Source organism: Emys orbicularis, chromosome 4 (genome assembly GCF_028017835.1).
Source record: "Emys orbicularis isolate rEmyOrb1 chromosome 4, rEmyOrb1.hap1, whole genome shotgun sequence".
In the NCBI taxonomy this organism is placed as follows: Eukaryota; Metazoa; Chordata; order Testudines; family Emydidae; genus Emys; species Emys orbicularis.
In genome coordinates this window covers 155,010,401-155,023,210 of record NC_088686.1, presented here as the reverse complement: position 1 = coordinate 155,023,210, position 12,810 = coordinate 155,010,401, and the positions used below count along the sequence as shown (strand labels likewise).

General features: G+C 48.9%; 1 protein-coding gene across 1 annotated transcript; it reads right to left on the bottom strand.

Annotated features, from left to right (window-relative positions):
- Positions 1–10,559: 10,559 nt before the first annotated feature.
- On the bottom strand, positions 10,560–12,256 carry LOC135877956 (zinc finger protein 135-like). The gene is made up of 2 exons (XM_065403477.1): positions 12,178–12,256; positions 10,560–11,704 (listed from the first exon to the last, which is right to left on the bottom strand). Exons 1-2 carry the CDS (start codon positions 12,254–12,256, stop codon positions 10,560–10,562), a joined length of 1,224 nt encoding a protein of 407 aa, XP_065259549.1.
- Positions 12,257–12,810: the final 554 nt, after the last annotated feature.

Below are 12,810 nucleotides of genomic sequence, written 5' to 3'. Positions count from 1 at the left end.
TGGTAGATACAAATTCACTGCATGTGTGGCTGTCCACACTCACGTCTGGCAGAGGGACATCAAACCCCCATACGTTAAATCTTTTCACTGGCAACAGGCAAGGCGGGACAAAAAGTGGCCAGGCCAATTAAAAATCATCCAGGTGGCAACACTATGTGGGATGCTTTGAATCCATATCCTGATGCCCCTTGCTGAACTTGAAACCTCCCAACCAGAGCGTCCCTGGCAGGGCTGGGAGCCAGGACTCCTGGACTCTATCCCAGGAGCTGTGGAAGGGAGTGGGGTCTAGTGGGTTAGAGCAGGAGGCCTGTTCTCGGCCGGTGTCTGAGCCACGCTCAGCACAACAGGGGCCCATTCTCAGCCAAGGTCTGTGCAGCGCCCGGCACAACGGGGGCCCTGATCTCAGTTGGGGCCTTAAGGTGCTACTGGGTTACTTCCAATAAAACCAAGCTCTCAGAGTCATTCGCCTGCCTTGTCTGAAGTCTCAGGTCACTTCAAACTGTCTCTCAATATTCTATGTATGTGTGTGTGTGTTTGTGGAGTGACAGGGGCTGTGCTGTCCTACCTTCCACACCACACAAGGAAATGAAATCACTTTTAAAACTGATTGAAAAGGGAAAAAAATAAATGTCTCTGTTCTGCAGGTTTAGCCTGAGGAACTCCCTGCCACATGTAGTAATGAGGCTGGGACCGAATACGTTCCTGTATTCACACCCTACGTACTATTGTAATCATCTTTGTACAAAGTATGCCTTGTGAGGTATAATTCGAAAACTCACAATACTGATCAATAACTTGTCCTGATAAGCTATGTGTCTCAACATTGTCTGTAAAGTTTTATAAGATTTCCCTGTATGATGTTACTGACCTGTGTTCCCAACCCCACAGCCTTGCTCATGCAGAAGTTGGCAACCAAATGAGGTCTCGAGAAAGGAATGTCCCTGCCTGAGTTTGTCTTTAGGCCGTAAACGGTCATCAAGAAGGAAGGAAAACAAAGGAAGCTCAATCGTGTGAGGAAAAGCCAGCTGTGAACATCCTTCCACATAAACTCTGTGTGTCCTAGTGCCCAGCTGGAACTGTTTTTCAAGAGTGAGACTGAAACTATAAAAAGGAGGAACAACCCCTCCTTCCCTGCCCACAGCATTCACTGCACCTGAAGAGAAACAGGAAGTATTCACTGGATGCTGAGGAAGAGGGCCTGAGGTACACAGTTTGATCAGGAAGGCAGCTGAAAGCAGGTGGTGAGAAACTTTGCTTGAATAGGATATAGTTTAAGTTAGGCACTACTAAATGTTTCATCTTTATTTTCTTTGTAACCATTTCTGACTTTTATTCCTCATTAGTTGGATTCACTTCAAATCTCTCTCTTTGTAGTTAATAAACTTGTTTTATTCTTTTATCTAGTCTAGTGTGTTTGAATGGAAGTGTCTGGGTAACTCTGATTTGGGGTGGTAATTTGTGGGCACAGGAATAATCTTACAGGAATGATGGACTTAATATGATTTGTAGGGTCCAAGAGAGAGCTGGGCAGTACAGGACATAGATTTCTGGGAGAAAATCTAAGACTGGGTGTGTGTTGGGGTCACCCTGCTGTATAACCCGGCTGGTGAGAGCCAGAGTGTAACCCAGGTGTGGTTAGCAGGCTGCAGTTACACACAGACACTCAGGGTATGAGTTGCATGCTCTTAGGCTGTTTGTGAGTGGCCCAAGTGGGAGTTATTTCAGTGAGACTTTGTAAGGCACTCAAGGCTGCAGGGCCAGGAGGTGACAGAGCTGCTCATTAGCCTGGATTGTACCCTGGCATGCCAGAGATGTGTAAACAGGACTCTCACGTGGGAGTAAAGGGGTTATATTCTCTCGGTGTTTGGCACTGGAGCGACCGCTGTTGGAAAGCTGTGTCCACTAAACAGTGTGACATAATGTCTGTGCCACTCAGGAAAGACAAGAAGTCCAGGCACTTTAGTGCTATAAGGCCAATGTCATCACTTCCATGACATAATTAATCTAAGCAGTCCATGGCGTAGGCTCACCCACAGTCATTCCTCAAGCCTACTATGGACTTTCAGGTCCTAGAGAAATGTGTTTCCCAGATAGTCTCATTAAAGTTCCTAAATTACCATCTACCATCTTGGTAGAGGGCTGGTGGGTTCATCTTGTGTCTCCTTAATGATAAAATATCAAGACATTTTTCTCAAAGCAGCTCTTGTTTTTTTAAATAGCAAGTCGTTTCTAGAGAAAGCCGCTCTAAGTGTAACAAAGGGCAGAGAGTCACATGTAGCAAACAGGACTACAGGACACAATGGGTGACCGGTGCCCTAAAATCCTAACCCGGTCCAGAGCTTCAGCGCACTAACAAGATCCCCTCTTGGCTAACAAGGTACTGCTGCCCCCAAAGCCTCCACCAGCATGGCTGAGACCCTCCTTCCATGAGATCTCCCCCGTACTTCTGGGAGTGCCCCAGCCAGGAGCGCCGAGCCGTTAGTCCCCACTGGGCTGGGAAGGGACAGGACTTCCTCTTCACCTGCACGGCTGCTCGGGGCAGGGAAGGAGATCACACCCATCTCTGGGTACCTTTTGGGTTGGGATTCCCACGGCTGCAACACTGTGAAATTTCAGATGTAAACATCTGAAAACCTGAAACTGACCAATTTAAAAACCCTCTGACCACAAAATTGATGAAAATGGACCGTGAATTTGGTAGGGCCTAGCAATAAGTGTCTTCCACCTCCCGGCTGGAGAAGCGTGTCTCAGGGGACGCTGCTTCTGAGAGACCTGCCTTTAAACGACAAGGACTAGAGAACATAATACCCTGTCCCCAGGGAGGGGCTCTATTCCACACCCCACCCCTGGCCCACATCCCACTGGTGGGGGAGCCTATGTTGGATACATCTGAACGGATCTCTCCTAACTCTGCTGCACCATGGGGCGAAGGAGAGGGTCTGTGCAACTGAGCCCAGCAGGGTTCTTCCCCCACACCCCCGAACCCAGACAGCTCAGAGGCAGCACAAGGAGGAAGTCCCTGCAGTTGATTTTCCCTGGTGGTTGCAGCATGACGAGTGGTCCTTTATTGTTCCAACCTTGGGGCAGTGCACCCTCTGCTGGGAGATTAGAGGAATGTAAATTTTCAAGGAGATAGTGGGCTACTGTTTCTGCTGATTCCCATTTTGCAGGCAATACAGGGACCCTATTTCAGAAGAGAAGGTTTATGGGGGACCCTCAGCAGCCATCCTGGCCAGATGGAGCTCTCCTGATACAAGAGGAGGTGGAGGGTTGAGCTAGACAGTTCCAGTACTTGTCCCCTTTTGCAGGGTTAAAAATGGACAAGTGGCTCCATATTGTGCTGTGAGCCGTCCAGGCCGCTGCCTCCTGTGTATTGGCATCTCACACACACACACACACACACACACACACACAGACCCTGCAAGGTGTGCAGCCCATATCCCCCCCCACAAAAGGTCCCCAGGAACATTTCCCCATGTTGCCCCAGCAGAGAACGGGGCCAGGAGCTAAAATCAGGGAGTGTTCTCTGTACAGCGCCCTCCCAAAATCATTCAACATCAGGCTTTTGTTAAAAGCAAAGGAAAAGATTCCCCAAAAGGGCCAGAGAAGGAGGAAGGGGGGATGGTTCAGGGGTAATGCCACATCTCCTGAACATCTGAAGGGACTGGGGGAGAGGAAGAGATATTATTACATGTTCTGAACATCTGGAGAGGGCTGAGGAATAATGTCACCTGCAGAACATCTGGAGAGGGCTGAGGAATGATGTCACCTGCAGAACATCTGGAGCAGCTGGGGAGTGTTGCATGGGCTGAACATCTGGAACTGCTTGATCTGGTGAGCCCCAGAGAGTCCCCTTGGGCTGTGGCAAGCTGAGGGTTCCTGCTCATCAGACATATCGTCTGGACTTTTATCAGACCATGTGGGATGGCTCTGGGGTAGAACCTATGCCAATGCATCACTGTATAAACAGGAAAACCTCAAGTAGGAGTAGAGAGGTTATTTTACCCCTATATTTGGCACTGCTGCGACCTCTGCTGGAATACTGTGTCTAGTTCTGGTGCCCAAAATTCAAGAAGGATGTTGATCAATTGCAGAGCAGACAGAAAAAAGCCACAAGAATGATTGAAATGATAGACTCAAGAAGCTCAATCTATTCAGTTTAACAAAGAGAAGGTTGAGGGGTGACTTGATCCCAGTCTATAAGTATCTACATGGGGAAGAAATATTTAATAATGGGCTCCTCAATCTAGCAGACAAAGTTATAACATGATCCAATGGCTGGAAGTTGAATCTAGACAAATTCAGACTGGAAATAAGGCACATTTTTAACAAGGAGAGAAGAGGAATTACACGGTAGACCAATTTAACAAGGGTCATATTGGATTATTTATCAATGACCATTTTTAAATCGGAATTGGACACTTTTCTAAAAGCTCTGCTCTAGGAATTATTTCAAGGAAGTTCTCTGGCCTGTGTTACACAGGAGGTCAGGCTGGATGATCACAATGATCTCTTCTGGCCTCAGAATCTAGGGATCTATGAACAAAACCACAGCTCTGCAGTACGGCTCCAGCATCTCTCACCACCATTCCCCAGCTCTCTAGTAGGACTGCGCTGTCTCTTGCCATGCCCTGGCTCTCCTGGACAGCTCCGGCATCTCTCGCCATGCCCCAGCTCTTCAGTACAGCTCCAGCACCCTTCTAGCTGGGGTGCTTCTCCACCTTGTTTTGTTCCCAGGTATGGTTCCAGCTGGAGATATCAGCGGGCTCAACCCTACATCCTTCCCCAGAGATCAGCCCTCTCTGGCCCTCTGGCTTCAGCCAGAGGTGCAAGTAAGCTGGTACGGTATGGTACGGCGTACCAGCAAGAGCCGGTACACAGCCGACTGTACCGGCAGGGGACAGCTTCCGCAGGCTGGCAATTTAAAGGGCCTGGGGCTCCCGGTAGTGGCCGAAGTCCCAGGCCCTTTAAATCACTGCCCGAGCCCCGGGACTCCCAGCCGCTGCCGCAGCTGCAGCTACCGCTACCATGGGGCTCCGGCGGTGATTTAAAGGGCCCGGGGCTCCCAGCCGCCACTACCGCAGCCAGAGCCCCGGGCCCTTTAAATCTCAATTTAAAGGGCCCAGGGATTTAAAGGGACCACCTCTTCCAGTTGAGACCCCACCCCCTGCTCAGGACTCCTGCATCCTGGTAAGTCCTTTAAATTACTTTCACCCCTGGCTTCAGCTGTCCTGAACCTCCTGCTGCTGCTCTCAGCCTTCAGCCTGCTCTGGCCATGGATGTCCGGCCTGGGGGAGTTGGTAGGGGACTCCCCTGAAGGCCCTCTGCTTTCTCCAGCCTGATTTGGCTCCACTGCTCACCGGGGAACTCTCACCTCTCCCTCCTTCAAGACATCCCCTCCCTGAGGCTCCCAGCCCATCTGCACTCTGTTCTGCTCCAGAGCTCTGCATTCATGACTCTACCTCCCTCTCTAGATTGTCACTTGCTTTGGGGCTCTCATTTATAGCTCCCAGGCCAGTCCTACTCTTCTCATTACACCAAAGGAGGATGCACCTGAACTGGAACAGGATTTAAAGGTCGTGCTACCTTGCTACACAGCCCATTTGAGATGGACTATTGGGATCTGAGGGTTCCATGGCAGTTGGGCAGAATATTGGGGTCTGAAGATTCCGTGTCAGTTGGGTGAAATGTTGGGGTCTGGAGGTTCTGTGGCAGTCGGGGCTGGGGAGGGATGTTGGGCTCTGGAGGTTCTTTGGCAGTCGGGTGGGGGGTGCTGGGATTTGGAGGCTCTGTGGCAGTTGGGCATGTTGTGGTTTGGTGGCTCTGGGGCAGTTGGGTGGAGACTGGGGCCTGAGGTGGACAGGGGCTCACAGGCGTGAGGTAAATCCCTCAGTCACTAACCCTGGAGGTAGCTGAGGAGGCAGAAATGTCTCAGGGATTCATGGCCCCTGCTGTCACTGAGCCCACAATTGTGTGGGGACTGTGGTCAAGAGCACACGTGTCTGTTCCTATCTGGACTGAGACCCAACTCATTTCACACTAGGCCTAATGAACACAGCAAACGAGACTCACTCACTAAGGTCCTGGTCTGTATACCATTCCCTGCCCCCCTGAGCCAGCCAGTCCCCTGCCCTGGGGCCAGATCAGAGCCAGTGCCCCCTAGAGGGGAAGGCCCCATATCCCGTTCCCTGTCCCCCTAAGCCAGCCACTTCCCTGCCCTGAGGCTGCTCAGAGTCCCTAGAGGAGAAAGGCTGCACGTCCCATTCCCAGACCTGAGAACAGAGGGGATAGTTCCTGTCTATATAAACCCAGAGAGGCTCTTTTTGGCTCATCTCTGGGTCCCTCAATCCTGGAGAGATATAGACAGATTCCAGGGAGCCTAGGGCAAAGCACCGAACATGATCAGAGGCTGCAGGGACCAGTTTACAAAGGGAGATTAAAGGAGCCAACTCAGCAAGGACTGAGTGGGGGATCTGCAAAAGAGGGTGGTGCTCGGATCCAAGGGTAGTGCTGGGATCCAAGGGTTTGAATCCCAGTCTGTGGCCCTTTGTCGCTCTTGCTTCAAGAACAAAGGAAATTCCCTGGTCATGAAGTTTCACATGACACTGGATCATAACTAATTTCTCTCCTTTTGCCTCTCCTTAAATCTGTGAGCCCTGGTTCTTTATTGCCCATCGGTAAAATTACACCACATCAGAACAATTCCCCAAAAGGATGTGGTAGACTCTCCAATCCACATTGGACTGGCTTCTCTCGAAGATACAGTGGTCAAGATTTTCAAAAGGGATTAAATGATTTGGTCCAGAAAGATTAATTCAAACTGGAACAGGTGTAGAGAAGGCAGCTAGGATGATCAGAGGTGTAGTAGGAAGACAGCCTGAGATATAAGCCCTTGTATTAGAGCTGCATCCATTGTCACAGGCATACGTGTCTTAGTATCCTCGTAGAGCCTGCCAGGTGCTATTACCATGCTTTGTCAACAATAAACCTGGCCTGGTGCCTTCGTACCTTAACGGATCTTGTGGTCATTGGGCGGTTTGCTCGAGGTCTGCTGTGCCGACTGTCTGCGCAGAGCTGGGGCAGCACACAGGGAGAACACACACACGCAGCCAGACATCTAACAACAAGAGGAATGGAGTACCTAGTTTATGAGAGGAGACTGAAAGACCTTCACTTAGCCTAAAACTAGGCTTTTCAGAATTCGTTTTGGTTTTTTTAAATAATTTTGATGGATATTATCAATGTTTATTTTTAAATAGGGCTGTCAATTAATCCCAGTTAACTCGCGATTAACTAAAAAAAAATTAAATCACAATTTAAAAAATGTATTGTGATTAATCGCAGTTTTAATCGCACTGTTAAACAATAGAATACCAATTGAAATGTATTAAATATTTTGGATGTTTTTCTACATTTTCAAATATATTGATTTCAATTAAAATACAGAATACAAAGTATACACTGCTCACTTTATATTATTTATTACAAATGTTTGCACTGTAAAAAAGATAAACAAAAGAAATAGTATTTTTCAATTCACCTCATACAAGTACTGTAGTACAATCTCTCTTGTGAAAGCTTACAAATGTAGATTTTTTTTGTTACATAACTGCACTCAAAAACAAAACCATGTAAAACTTTAGAGCCTATAGGTCCACTCAGTCGTACTTCTTGCTCAGCCAACTGCTAAGAGAAACAAGTTTGTTTACATTTACGGGAGATAATGAGGCCCGCTTCTTATTTACAATGTCATCTGAAAGTGAGAACAGGCATTTGCATGGCACATTTGTAGCTGGCATTGCAAGGTATTTACGTGCCAAATATGCTAAACCTTCGTATGCCCCTTCATGCTTTGGCCACCATTCCAGAGGACATGCTTCCATGCTGATGACGTTCATTAAAAAATAATGTGTTAATTAAATTTGTGACTGAACTCCTTGGGGGAGAATTGTATGTCTCCTGCTCTGTGTTTTACCTTCATTCTGCCATATATTTCATGTTATAGCAGTCTTGGATGATGACTCAGCATGTTGTTCAGTTTAAGAACACTTTCATTGCAGATTTGACAAAACACAAAGAAGGTACCAATGTGAGATTTCTAAAGATAACTACCGCACTCGACCCAAGATTTAAGAATCTGAAGTGCCTTCCAAAATCTGATTGGGACGGGGTGTGGAGCATGTTTTCAGAAGCCTTAAAAGAGCAATACTCTGATGTGGAAACTACAGAACCCGAACCACCAAAAAAGAAAATCAACCTTCTGCTGGTGGCATCTGACTCAGATTATGAAAATGAACATGCGTTAGTCTGCACTGCTTTGGATCATTATCAAGCAGAACCTGTCATCAGCATGGACGCATGTCCTCTGGAATGGTGGTTGAAGCATGAAGGGACATATGAATCTTTAGCGCACCTGGCACGTAAATAGCTTGCAACACTGGACTGAACAGTGCCTGTTCTCACTTTCAGGTGACACTGTAAACAAGAAGAGGGCAGCATTATCTCCTGCAAATGTAAACAAATTTGTTTGTCTGAGCGATTGGCTGAACAAGAAGTAGGACTGAGAGGACTTGTAGGCTCTGAAGTTTTACATTGTTTTATTTTTGAGTGCGGGTTTTTTGTACATAATTCTACATTTTTAAGCTCAACTTTCATGATAAAGAGATTACACTACAGTACTCGTATTAAGTGAATTGAAAAATACTATTTCTTTTATTTTTACAGTGCAAATATTTATAATAAAAATAAATATAAAGTGAGCACTGTACACATTGTATGTTGTGTTGTAATTGAAATCAATATATTTGAAAATGTGGAAAACATCCACAAATATTTATATAAATAGTATTCTATTATTAACAGCATGATTAATTTTTTTTATTTGTGTGATTAATCACAATTAATTTTTTTAATCACTCGACAGCCCTATTTTTAAGCATTATTTGAGATTATCTACTTAAATTTTCACAGTTGTACGGAAAATATTGGGGGATGTCAGACAATGATTTAATGACAAAAGCCACTGAGATTCAAAAAGTTAAAGTTTTATAAACCATTAAAACACAAATTGTCAACATCACATCACAATATACAAACTATATATCCTTAAATCAACAAATCATACCCGGTTTTACCGTTCATTCGTCAGTCCATTTGTAACAAGCCCAATTCAATAATCTAAATCACTGGATTTTGACTCTAATAAGTTCTCAAGCAGCATTTTTCTTACTTTGCCTATTTGTACATTTCAATTATTATTGATAGAAATATTTTGTTGATGGTTTGTGTGTGTGGTGAAATTGACATTTACAAATAAAGAGCTAACCCTTCCAAACCTACCTAATATGCAGGCTGAGAGGGGATCTGACTGCTCTCTCTAAATATACCGTGGGGAAAACACCAGGGAGTGAGAAGAGCTATTGAAGCTAAAGGACAATGTTGGCACAAGAACAGATGGGGACAAACTGGCCAGGAATCAATGTAGGCTGGAAATGAGAAAGTTCCTGACCATCAGAGGAGGGAGGTTGTGGAACAGCCTCCCACTAGGAGCAAACACCCTAACTGGTTTGAAGATGGATCTGAGTAAGTCTCTGAGTAGGATGCCATGATGGCCTCAGTGACCCAGGAGGGCCCTTCCAGTTCTAAGTTTCTTGGAGACATATTAAAGGGGCTGGTTTTCAGAGGGCAGGCGCTCAGCATCTTTTGAAAACCAGCCCGCTATAAGAGGGGTCTCAAGCTGATCAATCAAAAAAAAAAAAAAAAAATCACTAGTCGCTTTTGAAAAAGCTTGGCCACATTCAAGTGGAACCATGAGCTTCTTGGCTGGATGCAGGAAACACTGGGTGAGGTTTTTCTGGTCTGTGTTATACAGGAGGTCAGACTAGAATGATCTAATGGTCTCTTCTAGCCTTGAAATCTATGGGCAACTCAGAGCCATAGATTCATTTGGGGCATCTAATTTCTGGCCTCGCCGTGGGAAACGTTGTCCATTACAGAGTCCTAGATCCCAAGGCTAGAAGGGACCATTGTGATCATCTAGTCTGACTTCCTGTGTCTCATAGTCCAAAGAACTTCCATGAATTAATCCCTGTTTGAACTAGAGCAAATCTTTTAGAAAAACATGATTTTAAATGTGCTGGTGATGGAGAATCCACCATGACACTTGACAAATTGTTCCAATGGCTAATTACCCTCAGTGTTAAAAAATTGTGCCTTGTTTCTCGTCGGAATTTGTCTAGCTTCAACCTCCAGCCATTGGATCGAGTCAGACCTTTCGCTGCTAGCCTGAAGAGTGATTTGTTCCCCATGGAGATACTTCTAGACTGTAACCAAGTCACCCCTTAATCTGCTCCTTGTTAAACTAAATAGACTGAAGGAGCTCAATCTATCATTATAAGGCAGGTTTTCCAATCCTTTCATCATTCTAGTGACCCCTCATAATCCTTCTTCTCCGACGCCTCTCCAATTTATCAACATCCTTCTTGAACTGTGGTCACCAGAATTAGTACCACTATTCCAGCAGCAGTCGCACCAGGGCCAAGACAGAGCTATGCAAGATCTTATTGCACCTCCTGCGGAGACTTCTCTGCCACGTGGGTCCTGGCATGTTTGCTGAGCTTGGAGCTGTCGATGAAACTCCTCCCACACTGGCTACATTTATAGGGTCTCTCTCCTGTGTGGGTGCGCAGGTGTTTGACCAGGGTGGACTTCAGATTGAAGCACTTCCCACACTCAGGGCATTTGTAGGGCCGCTCTCCACGATGGATCCTCTGGTGCTGGATGAGGTTGGCGCTCAGGTTGAAGCTCTTCCCGCACTCCGTGCACTCGTAGGGCCGCTCCCCGGTGTGGATGCGCAGGTGCTTCCCCAGCGACGAGTTGAGGCCGAAGCTCTTCCCGCACTCGGGACACTTGTAGGGACGCTCGCCCCGGTGGATCCGCCTGTGCTGGATGAGGGTGGAGCTCTGGGTGAAGCACTTCCCGCACTCGGTGCACTTGTAGGGCTTCTCCCCCGTGTGGGTGCGCTGGTGCTTCACCAGGTTGGAGCTCTGGCTGAAGCCTTTCCCACAGTCTGAGCATTTGTAGGGCCGCTCGCCCGTGTGGGTGCGCTGGTGCTGGGCCAGGTTGGAGCTGCTGCTGAAGCCCTTCCCACAATCAGAGCAGGTGTAGAGCTTCCCGGGCAGGTGGGATCGCAGGTGCTGAGGGAGGGAGCTGAGGCTGAAGCTCTTCCCGCACTCAGGGCAGATGTAGGGCTGCGAGCCCATGTGGGTGCGGACATGCTTAGCCAGCGTGTGGCTGCGGTTGAAGCTCTTCCCACATTCAACGCACTGGTAGGGCCGCTCCCCGGTGTGGATGCGCTGGTGCTGGGCGAGGTGGGAGCTCTGGCTGAAGCTCTTCCCACAGTCGGGGCAGTTGTAGGGTCGCTCCCCGGTGTGGATCCGCTGATGCTGGACAAGGTGGGAGCTCTGGCTGAAGGATTTCCCACAGACAAGGCATTTATAGGGTCTCTCTCCCATGAAGGTGGTTTCCAGAATAATGATGTTTTCAGGGATCCCATAAGCTTCACACTCATCAGGTCCCTCCTCCACGGAGTCTCCCTGCTGCCATCCTGGCCGGCCAGCATCTCTCCGCTCGGGGCTCTGGGGCATCCCGTGTGGGTCCGCTCCCATACACTCTTCCTGCTGGGGATTCTCCTCCACTTCTGCACCTGCTGGGAAACAGAGAGAATCCAGACAAGGCTCTTCCCCAGCAGAACCGGCCCCTCCTCAAAGCCCTCAGAGAAAGGCTGGGGAAGGGGAGGGCTCCTACCAGAGGTGGGAGCCAGGAGTCACACCTGGAGGACAGGGACCTGCGGGAGACGATACTGAGCAAGACCAGAGAGAACCGGGAGGGCTCCAGGCAGCTTTGCTGGGATCCCTTCACTGCCCTGAACTGCCAAACTAACCTATGTAATTTGATGCCAGTTTTACTACTTCAAGGCTCCCCCGGCTTTGTGGCTCACTGACACCAGCCCTATGGGTTTGAGGTGCGGTTCTCTGGCCTGGGTTTGGCAGGACGTCAGACTAGCTGACCAGAACGGCTCCTTCTGGCCTTCCCCCATCTATGGCTCTAGCATGGCACCCCGGGGTGCTGGCTGCTAATTCATGGAGGGTCCCCTAGCCAGCCTCATTCCTTTGTCACCTGTGCAAGTGACGGCTAGGGTCTCCCTTTCCTCGGCGCCCTGGAGATCCCGGACACACGGCTCGTCCCCGTGCTCCATCCCGGAGATCCCGGAGTCAGGGACCAGGAATCCTGCCTGCAAGGGAGGAAAGAGAGGAAGTCCTGGTTTGATAAATTACCATTAAACCCTTCAAAAAGCCACCCCAAAACTCCCACCCCGGGCTGCCCCGGAGCTGGGGGGTCTCTCCAGTCCCAACTGCAGGTCGGGCTCGGATCCCCTGGTCTCTGCAGCCATTTCTCCGGGCAGCGATTTCCTGCCTCTGCTGCTGCTTCTCTCCCTGCCCCGAGAGCTTCCTCCGGCGGCGCTTCTCCGCGCCTCCCCGGTGCCCCGCTCACCGCCGGGCCGGGCCGATCCCCTCCGGACCCCGGGGCTGCAGGCGGGGACTGACCCCGGGGCACACAGGGAGCCGGAGTCGGGGGCGCTGGGACAGGAAGGTCCCTGCGCTATTTGCGGCCCCGCTTATGGCCCCGCCTGGGAAGGGGAGGGATTAAGAAATTGGTGGTTTTAACCCCTAAGGCTCCTTCAGTGCATGTCCCAGCACCGTCCCTCTGGCTTCCCTGCGCCTCCCGAGCGTCCGCCCGGCAAACCCGGGC

What these genes read in the sequence shown, in the direction of transcription:
- LOC135877956 (XM_065403477.1), bottom strand. Translation starts at nt 12,256, where the DNA reads ATGGAGCACGGGGACGAGCCGTGTGTCCGGGATCTCCAGGGCGCCGAG. An exon ending in CCTAGCCGTCACTTGCACAG is followed by an intron (nt 11,705 to 12,177) that starts GTGACAAAGGAA and finishes GTTTCCCAGCAG; the next exon opens with GTGCAGAAGTGGAGGAGAAT.